The sequence below is a fragment of the Drosophila obscura genome, unplaced genomic scaffold (assembly GCF_018151105.1).
Source record: "Drosophila obscura isolate BZ-5 IFL unplaced genomic scaffold, ASM1815110v1 contig_186, whole genome shotgun sequence".
In the NCBI taxonomy this organism is placed as follows: Eukaryota; Metazoa; Arthropoda; class Insecta; order Diptera; family Drosophilidae; genus Drosophila; species Drosophila obscura.
Genome location: NW_024542774.1, coordinates 948,356 through 961,324, shown reverse-complemented (window position 1 = coordinate 961,324; position 12,969 = coordinate 948,356). Strand labels below are relative to the sequence as shown.

The window sequence follows — 12,969 nt, the reverse complement described above, 5'->3', positions numbered from 1 at the left end:
AATCATTAAATGTAATTTATTGCTGGGCGATTAGCTGGAGCGCCTGTTTGAATTCACATCACACCATAATTGAACTCGAATTTCGTATTTAGTTGGTTTTATTTAATTCACATCCACTACTTACATTTAAGTATATAATTATATGCATTTAAATAGTTAAGTGCCATAAAATGTTGTTTAAAATAATACATCGTTTAATTGCTAAATATGGATACGGTTTGCCTTTCTGCTCTACCTACAAGTCATTTAGTTATATACACATGGTTTCCGATGATTGAGCTTTTCCGAAATTCTTCTTGTTAAGTCTTTAATTATATAAACAAATGCGTCCGTTGCCCTTGCTAAAGTGTGTGCAAGCTATTCAAACTGCCGAGTGATGAGTGTTGGAATCCTTAAGCAGCGCCAGCACCGCAACGTTTGTCTAAAGTGGCCACACAGGTGTGGGTTGTGTTGTTTTGCGTGTTGTAAGGGGTAACATAGGCAACAGCAAGAGAGCAAATGAATAGTAAATTTAAAAATGTACAGTTCTTGTTATATTGTTAAATTGGCGAGTGAAACGCTGCCTTAAGCTGCTGGCTCTAAAGACAGATACTACGAAACGTGATGCAGATCCCCAGCCTTGACGTGGCTCTGAAGGAGATCATCATTGTTGTTATCATCGTCGTGAATACCTGACAATTCCAGCGCACGATTCTTTTCATATTCCACAAAGTCGTCGAAGAGACTGGGCCACGCTTCGGTGTCATCGTAATTGTTTATATCACATTGTTCCGTAAAGTTGAGGTACATGTTCCATGTATCCTTCGGTATGCGGCGTATATTCGGGTGCTTTTCTAAGAAGTTTATCCAGTTTGAAAAGAGATCAGGTGATTGTACAGTGAACACTAGTTTCCACAAATCGATTGCCATCTCCAGAGAGAGCACGCGCTGATCGGGTTCAAGGCCAAAGCTGAAATCGGGCAAATAACACGGCAACTTCGGTTATGAATAAAAATAAAAGATAATAGCAAGGTCAATTACCGAAAGGTGAAACGGTATAGCTGCTTGAACATCTCAGAATCCGCCCGAAGCATCTCAATTGTCTGCTCCAGCCGCAGGCGAATGTTAGCTATTGTGTCCGCACGCATCTTGTGCAGGCCATCAATAAATTCCGTCTTGGTGAAACGGCACATCTGAGAGGCGTCCAGGCACCAGGCCAACACCAGTATTGCGAACTCGTCGGGCTGATAGTTCAGATCATTGCACAAACGTTCGATGCCATCAGTGAGTATCATGTCTTCATCGTCAGGGTCCTTGTACACATCGAACAGTTTGATTAGAGTTTCATCCATCGATTCTTTGACCGCTGTGCGAATGATAGATAATTCAAAAGCATTCATATGGAATTCACTCGGCAGAGCAGACCAAATGACTCACCAGTTGTTATGATATCGCTCATCGTGGGTGCACTTCCATTAAGCAAACCTAAAGACTTAAAACTATTACGCTTAGTATCACAATTGTTTGCTTTTACTGGCTTGAGTGGAGTTCGGCTGGAGAGCAATTCGTCAGTTTCTGCAAGGCGATGAGCATATGTAAGAAGTCTGACTTCAAAGTAATAGACGCATTCGAATACATACCGCGTGGCCGATCGTTGTATATGGCGCAACGGTCATTCGCATTGGGATTGGGGCCGACCGATTCGTAGCAGTTGGCGAGGCTGGTGGTTTGGCAGGCGTTCGAGTGCGAGGCGTTAGGAGATGAGGACGTTGGCAACGATTGTTCGGCAGAAGACTGAAAGCATTTCAAGCAATTGCCCATAGTGCGGGCGGTTTGGTGTCCTCCGCGACTGGTCCGACGCTGGCCTTGCACTTTGCATATGCTTCCCTAGCTCTGCCCAAATGGCTGACACTTGTTTGGAGTTGCGGATCCTATGGCTACTGGCTATCGGCTTGACATTGGCACTGCAAGTTCGCCCAATGACGCTCTGACGCATCGAACATATGGTGAGACTTCTTTGTTGCTGTGGCTATGGGTGCTTTGCTGTGCTGTTATTATTTTGGTGCCTCCTACGCAAACGCACTGCTGCGTGTGTCTGTGTATACATACATATATTGACACACGTCGTGCATATACATCGAGCTGCAGTAATAACTGCCACAAAAATCCTCGTTTCGAGTAGTTTTCACATTTTATTTTATTTCATTTTTTGCCGCACGCAAACGTTAGTGTGGTGTGGCACATTTCCCAGAGATTAAATTTGTTTTTTTTAATAATTTTTAAAGGTTTTTTCTCTTCCTTGCAGTGTGACCGCGGATTTATCAATAAAATATGCCCGCCTGACCCTCAGAAATATACCGAAATATACCTTATCGTTTTCATAATATACCGTAAATAACACATTTTCGCCGGCCAGAGGGCGCCACTGTCGGGCACCGCGGAAAAATTTTCGGCAGAGGTTTTTCTTCCTTTTTGACGACTTTCGTGGTGTGGCAACATGTATCTTACGGTAACGTAGATTCATGGTTGCGACGTTCCCGTAAGATACGTTTGATTTGTATGGGAAAAAATTCAGCAGCATGTGGAAATGAATTAGCAGCATTGTTGTGCAACTTTGGCACGGAATGAGCAACAATCTGCATACCCTGGGAAAATGGATATTATAGACTTGAGATATTGTTTGTAATTTCAGGCTCCAATTAATGCAGAAACTACTCAGTCTCTGTTTTAAAGATATTAACGAAATTTTGCAGCTCACGGGTTCCAATAATAGGTAGCAGAACCGGGATATATCTATTTATAAAACACAAAACATATGCATTAATGGGTAAAATACATCTCAATCTAAGAAAGCTGCATTATTAATGTTTCAATGGAGCTTGGAACAATAAATTTAACATCAATTAAAGAAAATACGGTATACAAAAGTCCTTACGCATAGAAGAAACTTGGTTGACCAGCAACACTGACGTCACATTTAGTCAACATTTACGTTTTAGCTTTGGCCGTTTTTGTTTGAACCCTATTATCTAAACAATCCCATTAAAAATAATTCTGAAAACTAGCCAATCCTGAACAAAATTTATTGAGGAATTGCATAAAATTATTTTTTTAGGGCTGAGAGGGCCAACTATATAGTAACATTAAACTGAATATCAAAATCGAGGAATATCAACGTTGAATGTCTCGAAAAAACAATCGATACTATCGTGATAGTTCGGGCTTAAATAATTATTAAAAAACCATTGAAACCTTTTAGGAACTTGTCCATTGTAAAAATTAGATGCCACCTGTCGATTTTTTTTACAAATTTGTCTTCGTATTTTATAGCAGCCAATCCAAACATATCAAAACATCATAGTCGCAAAACCGTCGATAGTAGAGGCTAGCAGTAAAATATCGATACTCTCGATAGTGTCCTCGATGGTTTGACACCTCTAAGTAGGCGCTAGTCACTCATTTATTCGTCAAAAAGCTCCAATTGGATTTGTATAAATACCGTTCGTGCACAATCGGGAAAATATCGAATTGGAAATCTTCAGGTGGTTGTTGAGCGTCTCACTTGTTTTGTTGCATGGGAAAAGCGGTCTTGAACTCTGCCAAATAAACAACACATATGTATGTGCTTGCTGTGTGTATTCGTTGTAAATGGATGACTGCCTCGACATATCTGCCCAATAGATGGTGGTTTTTGGGCAATTTCAAAACGAGCCAGCAAGGTTGACTGAACTTGGTAGTTGGGTCGTTCGGGTTTCAGTGTGTTTGTGTGAGTGTGTGTGCCTGTTCTTTAGCCAACAACGTGTGAACAATTGTCTGCGTACATATGTATGTGTCCATGTTGGTATGTTAGGGAAAAGGTAAAACGAAATCTGTTGTGCGGACTTGGTTGCTTGGATGATCTTTGCTTTAACTGGTTTTAATTGGGCCTTGTAATGAGAGAGAGTTTTGAACTGTGAAACTGTGTGCACGATCTCGTTTTTTATTAAAAAAAAGGGACACAATTAATTTTTGCACCCGTCAAACAGCTCATGGAAATCGTTGAAATTCCAGAAATCGCTTTCCACACATTTTTCCGGGTCTTCCATTTCCTACTGATTGCTTTGCTGGCGAGACAGATCTAGATCCCTTGAATGTGAAAATTGTGCCACTCATGTTCATGTGACGGGGACTTAGCTGCTGTTCCTTTCCGCTTTTTTAGCTGGACGAAAGACTGGACATAGAGATTCGATTTAGATTTTGGTACTTGTGATGATTGTTGTAATCCAGTTGTGTTTTTGTGGTTCATCAAGGATGGAAAATATATTAAAGCACCCAACTAACATGTAGGCGCTTCCTTCCAGTTCGATTAAAGAAGTCCCATCAGCGGAACAACTGATTGGATTGATAAGGCTGGCACCTGGGAATGTCTTCAGACCGGTTTCACAAGTGAGTGTAGTCGTAGCATACATGCAATTAATTTCGTTCTATCTTATCGCCTTGGCATGCACAAGACTCATTAACTTTTCGAATCTGCCGCCAGAGCCGCCAAAGATGGGCTGCTGGACGTGCTGTCGGCGGCCACACGCAAGGATACGAATGCCAAGGACAGTGACTCGATGACGCCGGTTATGTGGGCGGCCTTTGAGGGACGTCTGGATGCACTTCGCCTACTGTGTGGCAGAGGGTAAGCATTGCCTCCTCCCCCTTCTGCATCTTCGCTTTCCTTTTAACGTGTCCACTTCCACATTCTAGAGGTGACCCCGATAAATGCGACCAATTTGGCAACACAGCCTTGCACTTGGCCTCGGCCAAGGGGCATCTGCATTGCGTTGACTTCTTGGTCAAGTTTGGCGTCAACATTTACGCCTTGGACATCGATAAGCACAGTGCCAAGGACCTGGCGGCCATTAACGGGCGGGACGAGATCCTGCGCTACTTGGACGCGGCCACCGCCCAATTCGAGGCCAATGAAAAGTATGCCCGAATAAAAACTCACAAAAATCTCTGTGCATCCACAAGTTGTTCCCCCATTTTAGAAAGAAATCCAGGGCTTTGAGGGAGCTGGCCGAGAAGAACTGCGAGAAGCGAGTCCGTGATTACATGAAGCGTCAGCAGCAGCGGCAGGACACCGACTACTGTGATGCCAGTCCACCAAACGCACCGAGCTACGGCACCAGCAAGTCCAGCAACATGCTGTCCACGCTCAAGCAGAAGATCTGGTCCAGCCAGGGTAACTTAAACAAGACACCGCGCGACACAGCCCCAGCCACTGCGCCGACAAAGTTCAGCGATCTGGTGGGCAGCGGGAGCAGCAGCAGTGGTGGCTCCACCATAGCCAGCCGTGTGGGAACCGTACAAAAGAGACCCTCGCACTTGCAGAGGCAACACACCAGCGCCTGTCCCCACGCGAAGGTGGCTGGCGACGGAGGCTTCAAAGTGCGGGAGCTGGAGCCGGATGGTAAGCGGACCATCACCTCGCTGACGGGCCTGCAGCGGGACTCGGAGGTGCTGTACGTGGGCACCTTTAGCTCCACCGAAGAGAGCGTTGGCAAGCGCGGAAAGATCACGGACGTATTCGAGGTGGAGTCGAGCATCGACGAGCCCGACCACAACGAAAACCGCATCGGCTACAGTTCGGCGCTGTCGCGTTCCTTCTCCCAACCGGATATTCTTGGCGATAGCCCCTTGACGCAGGAGCTGAGCGATGATCTGGGTCGCCAGAGACCCGTCGGCCTCTTCGACAGACCCACTATGCTGGGCAGCATTGCATTCAGACGCTCGGTGACGGCGGCTCTCAGCCAACTCCAGCTGCACACAGACACCAGCTCAACATCCACCATGCGCAACGCTGGCGCCGGCAACGGCAGTCACGCCAAGGCACGTTCTGGCGTCAGCAAGGGGCGCTTGTACCTGAATCTGTCCGACGACACGGACTCCGAGGGCGGCGGGAATGATATTTACAGCGAAGATGAGGACGACGACCAGGATCAGGCCATGTGCAGTGCCCTGCAGCGGTTCCTGGCTGTCTGGGCCCTGGAAGAGTACCTGCCAGTGTGAGTCATTCTCCTCCAGTCTCTTTATGCTTTTTTTCAATATCTCGCGTTCTACCTTTCAGATTTCAAAAGCAAGAGATTGACTTGGAAACGCTGATGCTACTTACAGAGGGGGACATCAAATCCCTCGGATTGCCGCTGGGACCCTTCAGAAAGCTCACCTTTGCCATCCAGGAGCGGCGCAACGCCTTGGCAAATCCTGGTCCCATGCTAGACAGTCGCCTCTAGGTCGTAGCGTAATTTTAATGTATTCCACTTGAATCTAATATATTTTGCATATATGTATGTATGTATTTCGAATCACAGAAGTCCATTCGGTCCATTAGGCGGGATAAAATTTGAAATGGCAAGAGTTTCACAGCAGTCACCCTGCCACCCTGCAGGGCTGGCATACTGCTGATCGATGGTTTTGGTTGTCTTGCCATATGGTCACAGCTGACCAGCTGCTTTTCTCAAAGTTTTTGTTGTCAAATGTATTTTTGCATTTAAATTTCTGTGAATCAAACCCCGGGTTCACAGTGTGCCTCGTCTTGGATCTCAAAAAAGTCTAATTTGGCAAAAAAGACAATTTTCTGAAATGGAGCCGGACAAGTACAGAAACGTTCGCAGCTCTCAGGACATCGCAGACTGGCGCGATGCTTCATTCCACATGGTGCTTTACGAATACTTTATGAAGAATTTGTCGATTCCGTCGGACCTGGGCACGCTCGTCGTCTACTTACTGTTCCTGCTGGTCATGTGGTACGTGGTTCTGTTTGCGCTGCGCTTTCTTTTGTCGCTGGTCTGGCCGGTTGTCATGGTGGTCGTCGCCGTTCTTCTGATCCGCTTCCTAGCCACGTTTCAGGACTCAGATATAATTGACATGTTTTTCCAGACCGTAATACTGATCGCTGATATGATAGTGGCAGCCATGTCCAAAACCTTGGAGTATTGCTTAAGTTTTTTAAATTAGAGGAAAGTCCAGCTAAATATGTAATTTGTAAATTCTTAAGTACCCGAGGAGTACAACAATGTAATTAAAGACTTCATAGTGTTTAATTTTATTATTTTATTGCTAGCCTGTGGCAACCCTTTTCCGTTGCGCGCTTCATTTGAAATCCAATTCTTAGGTGTGCGCACACTGGCTGGATACTTTCCACTTCTTTTTTTTTGTACATAAGTTCCGTCGGAATTCTCTGAAATTTTTGATCTAATTGTGATAAATATATTGTAAAATTTATAGTTTCACCGTCTAGCAGAAGACTACCGACCCTTGCAGCCCCTCTGCGGTTCAAGTTGAAGGCGACGAAATCTTATTTTTAGCTAGTAGGCCATAGCTTATGTGTCGGCAGGGTCTGGTGCTCTTTCTTTTATTTTTTCGCGGATGTAAGAACAGTGGAATAAAGCCCTTTGAGAATAAAATATCAATAATATTACACATATTAAAGCTATTACAATGCCCATAATTCGGCTGGAATCATCGGATAAAGAAATCTTCGACACGGACACGGAGATCGCCAAGTGCTCGGAGACCATCAAGACTGCTCTCGAAGATCTGGGCGATGAGAGCGACAATAGCGTGCTGCCCTTGCCTAATGTCAATTCGCTCATTTTGAAGAAGGTGCTCCATTGGGCCACCTACCACAAGGACGATCCCGAGATGGCCGAAGAGGATGAAAACAAGGAGAAGCGCACCGATGACATTTCGTCATGGGACGCCGACTTTCTGAAAGTGGACCAGGGCACCTTGTTCGAGCTCATTTTGGCTGCAAATTATCTTAACATTCAGGGACTGTTGGATGTCACATGCAAGACCGTCGCAAATATGATTAAGGGAAAATCGCCGCAAGAAATCCGGGACACTTTTGCTATAATGAACGACTTCTCGCCAGCTGAGGAGGAGAAGGTGCGTAAGGAGAACGAGTGGTGCGAGGAGAAGTGAGGCGAGCGCCTTCCGGAGCCATTGACCATTACAGTCAATCGGGCATATACATATGTATAAACAAAAAACTGTTTTGTTCATAATTAAAGAGTTTGCGTATTTCTTGCATTTACTTTTTCTACTCCACACAATAGGGCGGGCTCCAAGCGGACTTTACTTCGCTGCTACGTTTCTGGGCTGCCCTTTTTGAAGCAGAGGTCCCTGCTGACCACAAAGATCATCTGGAACTGTCGTGCTTATGTGAAATTTCCGCAGTTTTCGGAATGTTACGTTATTTGACCACTTGTTGCTTGCCGATTGTATGTTGTATGGGCATTTTTATACCCCATTTCCTTTAATTAATGTTAAAAATTCGTTTTCAAAGCTGCTTTTTAACGTTAACAATGACCTAAAAATTATATTTAATAGATTGATGAAATTGATTTAATATTCCGACTTAAAAATATCCCGAAAAGTATATAGTATACCTTGGATACAATACACCTTGGATAGCAGTCCTTCGATATAGTCGACGATAGCAAGATCTCGGTGGTGGAACTTCTCCGATATCACGTATCAATGTAATTATCGATGTAAAAATTTAATACTATTGTGCTATCGATAGCGCCATCGAAGTTTTCCCAGCTCTAAGGTGTACCCATGGTACAAATGTACCCAACTCTAGCGGAGATTGGCCAAAAAAAATAAAACATTTTATTCGCATTTGCAATATTTGAAAATCGAAACTGTCTGTGAAATTGCAAATTAACGGTCCACACGTGCGCCAACCAACAATTGCGTGGCATCCGGAAAGGGGAGAATAAACCGATTTTCTGGCTGAAAAAACAGGCGGCGGCGTAAACACGCGGAAGGAAGGAGCCGGGAGCTGGTATATGTGCATAACGTCTGGGGATAAAGATATTAAAGAGCAATGGACGTGTATGACGTGAGCGACGACCTGGTGAAGAAGCTCAGCGACTGGAAGCTAATTGGCATTATTTCGGGAAAGTTCAACGAGCTGAAGGAGAACTACTCCAAGGTGAACTTTGTCGAGCACGCTCTGATCGACTTCAAGTACATGGAGAAGATCTTCCTGAACGTGACCCTGCGAGAGGACAAGTGCAACAAGAGGAGTGTCGAATTCCGCATGCTCGGAAACGAGCAGTTCTCCCTAAAGAACAGGAAATACTTTCAGGTGAGTCAATCCTCATCCCAATTCGAGGTAAACTAACCCCATGCCCCCTTGCATTTCAGGCCTTGGAACTGTACAACAAAAGCATTTGCTACGCTGAACCCAACTCAGAGCATCTGTCCATTGGCTATGCCAATCGGTCGGCTGTTCTCTTCGAATGGAAGCGCTATAGGGACTGTCTGGCCAATATTGAGCTGGCCCGCAAGGCAAATTACCCGGCGAGACTAAGCCACAAGTTGGACAAGCGAGAACGTGACTGCCAGCAGCTTTTAGAGCAGCAACCCCCAGATGTGGTTCCTCACGAGTTCAAGTTAAGCTTCGATTCCCATGCCCAGGTGCCCTACATTGCCGACTGCCTGGAGCTGAGGGAATCGCCCGACGAAGGCCGGTTCGTTGTGACCAATCGGGATCTGGTGGTTGGCGATCTGGTTGCTGTCGAGCAGCCGTTCTGCTCGACTCTGCTGCCTCCGATGCGGTATATTCGGTGTGCCACCTGCAAGCGGGAGAACTACCTGACCCTCATTCCCTGCGATAGTTGTTGCTCCGTCATGTTCTGCTCCGAGGAGTGCAAGCTACGGGCCACATCAAGTTTTCATCGCTTCGAGTGTCCAATCATTGATTTCTTGCACCGCATGTTCAACAAGATCCACGGCATCGCCCTGCGGACCACCATGGCTGCCTTGGACCTGTATCCCAGCATCGAAGAGCTGATGGCCTTCTGTGAGCAGCCGCAGAACCAGCACAAGTGCGCCTTCGACTTGGATTACAGCCAACTGTCTGCCCAGGAGCATTACCGGGCTATCCACGGACTGGTCACCAACCAGCATCTGCGATCCGTCTCTGATCTCTTCCAGCGCTCGGTTGTCTGTGCTGTGCTGAAGCACTTCATCATCGAGTATACGCCGCTGAAGGACTTTCTGGGCGGCGAGGATGGGAGAAACTTCTTTACGGACCTGCTCTTCAGGCATCTGCAGACATCACCGTCGAATATGCATGGCATCGATCTTGTGGAACAGGTGAACGAGACCAAGGACGATCAAACGCACTCATCGGGCGCCTACGCTTTCCTTTCGCTGCTGAATCACTCTTGTGCGCCCAACACCCTCCGAATTTACGAAGGCACCAAGGCATACCTGTTCGTGCTCAGGCCTATCACGGCGGGGAACGTTCTCTACGACAACTATGGGTGAGTGATTAATCGTTATTCCCTCATTGGCAAGACTGAACCAACCCTCCGCCTTCCCCCCTGCAGCGCCCACTTTGCCGTCTTCAGCAAGCAGCAACGGCTGGACACCCTCTCCATGCAGTATAGATTCGATTGCAAGTGCGAGGGCTGCGAACTGGACTATCCGACCTTTGGTCGAATGCCGCACAAGGCGACAGTTCCTTCGGTCACCGACGACACGGACATGAAGTCGCTGGGTGCCTACAACTATGACTTTGCGACGAGCAATTACACAAAGTACTGTGAATTCCTTACGCAATACGGCGCCGCCTATCCCTGCGAGCAGATCAGCTCGGCCGAAGAGTGCCTCAAAATGGCGCTGCATATCATGGTGGATGCAGTACCGCTCAAGGCGAAAATGTAATCTGACTTCATTCTAACATAACTCCCTCTTCCACCTTTAACCTGCATCCCGTATCCTGTATCCTATATTCTGCATCCTGCATCGTGCATCCGCATCCCCCCCACACCACAAACGGACGAACTCTTTCGGAGCTGATTGAAAGAAGCGTATTAAAAACAAAAGCAAACAAGTAATTAATTACGATACATTTTGTTGCCATAAGTCTAGACTCTAGAGTCTAGACTCGAGCAGCAACCAGGAGCACACTTAACTTTTATTGTAATTTGTAATTGTACATTTCGACCGAAATATCCTTGGTTCTATTTAACTTTTGCACCACAACAAACAACCACACAACACAACATACACCACAATCGCAGTCACAGTCACAGTTGTCGCAAGCTCAAAATTTCAATTGTTGATTTATATTTATCTTTGACGAAAAGATTCACTCAAAGCAAGCTAAAAGAGATACAAACAGAATCCATACAACAGCCGCAACAAGTTTTTATAATTAATTTACAAAACAAAACACCCATTAAATGAGAAATACAATATTTTTTAATTGTAAATAACCTCCCCGTTGAAGTAATTTTTAAGCCATCTTGCTGTACAAGTCGATGAGATTCTGATTGAGTATGGAGTCGCCACCAGCCCGGCTGTGGGCTTCCGTTTTTGCCCCAGCCGGCTGCAGCTGTACAAACTCGCAACCTGTGGCTGCTGAATGTCCCTCATCGAACAGAACATTGCCAAATGTCTGGTCAAATTGCTCCTGGAATTGGCGGGCGTTTATGGGCTGCAAATCCTCGCCTGCAGGCAGTGGATTGATGTTCAGCTGGGCAGCCAGTTGGTCCATTCGGTTGGGCTCCCGCTCCCTCTGCGGATGTGGCTCCTCACTCTTCACGTACATGTTGTCACCAATGGTCTGGACATAGTCGCCGAAGTAATCCTGATCCACGTCCTTGAAAAAGCCGCCGTCCATGCCCTGGAAACCTAGCCGAATCAGCAGCGATATTTTCGTATTGAAGCACTCCAACCAGGACTTGTTGGTATTGTAAATGGACAGCTGCGCCTCCTCCCCGCTGGCGTTCCAAAAGTCCAGCAGAGTGTTCTTGGTAAAGTCAATCAGCATGTGGCGCTTGGCATCCGGATACAGCTGATTAATGGCGTCCAGGTGCCGGAAGGTTATCTCGAGCAAGTGGTGCTGGTGCCGGGACACAAATAGCTGCCACTTGTACAGCATGGTCATCAGATTCCACAGCTTGCCCATGGACTGCTCGTCGATGCGCATCACGGAACAGGTGGCTATATCGTTCAGCATGAATTTGCAGTGCTCGGCGGTCAGCAGCTGTGCATTATTGTGTTTGGAGCCGTTCAGCAGGGAGTCGATGAACTTGGGATCCAGCAGCACTGCAGTCACATCGTGAATAACTGCCAGAAGCGGACACTAGACTTGGGATCAAAAGTATATTAAATAACTAGCTCACCTTGTACCGACTTGTCCTTGGCGATTTGTTGCGCCTTCAGCCGCTGATCAATCACATAGAGCATCTCGCAGCCCAGGTTGACCAAAATGAAGACATTGGCACGGGGATTCAGTTGCTGCTTCGTACTGAAATTGGACATTGTTTAAAGGCGGCTACTTCCATGCACGAGGGTCGAATGTAAACTAAAGTTAGCCAAGACGACGGCGACGACGGCACGCAAGCCTCAAAAAGTATTCACACATACATTTAGTTTATTGGATTTTTCGTTTCCGTGCAGAGAGGTCCCCGTGTCCTGCTATGTTTGACGGCTTTATGAGAGCCCCCGGCAACGTCTTTTACTGCAAACAAAAACAACGACAGCGCCGACAACAGTCGACGTGTATAATTATGACCACAGTGTGGGTATGGTGGCTTCCACCTGGCTAGTGGGAGGGGGTTGGGTGGCTCGCTCCACTGCACGGAGAGTTATTGATTAGAATTAGTACATTTCAATGGCAAACGCAAAGCAATTATTATGGAAATTATGGCAGCAGGTTAAAAAGTTAAAACGATTTCGCGTTTGTGTCCATTAGTAGGGGGAGTGTATGGAATGTATGGGGAGAGCGCAATATATGGCACGGGCACGTTCCATGGGATCTACTTCAATGTAAATGTGATGGCAGTCAAACTTTGTGGTGTTGGTTGTGGCTTCCTATTTGAGAATCAAGCACCTGCAGTGAAGGGCAGCAGGAAGTAGATGCCGGAAGTTGCGGGACACCCCCATGCAGTCCTAGTGTGCCCCACAAGTGGGGGAAATTTGATTTAAAAGTAA

The 12,969-nt window shown here is 46.3% G+C and overlaps 5 protein-coding genes across 8 annotated transcripts; 3 read left to right on the top strand and 2 right to left on the bottom strand.

The window, feature by feature from the left end:
• Positions 1–303: 303 nt before the first annotated feature.
• Positions 304–2,289, bottom strand: LOC111072598 (DCN1-like protein 3). Its single transcript, XM_041592867.1, has 4 exons — positions 1,620–2,289; positions 1,417–1,554; positions 1,021–1,345; positions 304–949 (listed from the first exon to the last, which is right to left on the bottom strand). The coding sequence occupies exons 1-4, from the start codon at positions 1,798–1,800 to the stop codon at positions 592–594; spliced, it is 1,002 nt and encodes a 333-aa protein (XP_041448801.1). The 5' UTR covers positions 1,801–2,289; the 3' UTR covers positions 304–591.
• Positions 2,290–3,466: 1,177 nt separating this feature from the next.
• On the top strand, positions 3,467–6,316 carry LOC111072615 (Usher syndrome type-1G protein homolog). Of its 3 annotated transcripts, none has more exons than XM_022364596.2 (6): positions 3,467–3,521; positions 4,320–4,404; positions 4,499–4,642; positions 4,711–4,932; positions 4,995–6,011; positions 6,074–6,316. In XM_022364596.2, the coding sequence occupies exons 2-6, from the start codon at positions 4,382–4,384 to the stop codon at positions 6,237–6,239; spliced, it is 1,572 nt and encodes a 523-aa protein (XP_022220288.2). In that variant the 5' UTR covers positions 3,467–3,521; positions 4,320–4,381; the 3' UTR covers positions 6,240–6,316. The 3 variants fall into 3 exon arrangements, with proteins under 3 accessions (XP_022220288.2, XP_041448969.1, XP_022220287.2); XM_041593035.1 differs by having other exon boundaries at positions 3,506–3,524; XM_022364595.2 differs by having other exon boundaries at positions 3,508–3,597.
• A 923-nt stretch (positions 6,317–7,239) lies between these two features.
• Positions 7,240–8,039, top strand: LOC111072616 (S-phase kinase-associated protein 1). Its single transcript, XM_022364597.2, has 2 exons — positions 7,240–7,376; positions 7,439–8,039. Exons 1-2 carry the CDS (start codon positions 7,331–7,333, stop codon positions 7,930–7,932), a joined length of 540 nt encoding a protein of 179 aa, XP_022220289.2. The 5' UTR covers positions 7,240–7,330; the 3' UTR covers positions 7,933–8,039.
• Positions 8,040–8,560: 521 nt separating this feature from the next.
• Positions 8,561–11,238, top strand: LOC111072638 (SET and MYND domain-containing protein 4). The gene is made up of 3 exons (XM_022364622.2): positions 8,561–9,106; positions 9,166–10,289; positions 10,356–11,238. Exons 1-3 carry the CDS (start codon positions 8,843–8,845, stop codon positions 10,690–10,692), a joined length of 1,725 nt encoding a protein of 574 aa, XP_022220314.2. The 5' UTR covers positions 8,561–8,842; the 3' UTR covers positions 10,693–11,238.
• LOC111072642 (protein OSCP1) lies at positions 10,942–12,946 on the bottom strand. Of its 2 annotated transcripts, XM_041593162.1 has the most exons (3): positions 12,403–12,944; positions 12,159–12,283; positions 10,943–12,102 (listed from the first exon to the last, which is right to left on the bottom strand). In XM_041593162.1, exons 2-3 carry the CDS (start codon positions 12,220–12,222, stop codon positions 11,267–11,269), a joined length of 900 nt encoding a protein of 299 aa, XP_041449096.1. In that variant the 5' UTR covers positions 12,223–12,283; positions 12,403–12,944; the 3' UTR covers positions 10,943–11,266. The 2 variants fall into 2 exon arrangements, with proteins under 2 accessions (XP_022220322.2, XP_041449096.1); XM_022364630.2 differs by having other exon boundaries at positions 10,942–12,102; positions 12,159–12,946.
• Positions 12,947–12,969: the final 23 nt, after the last annotated feature.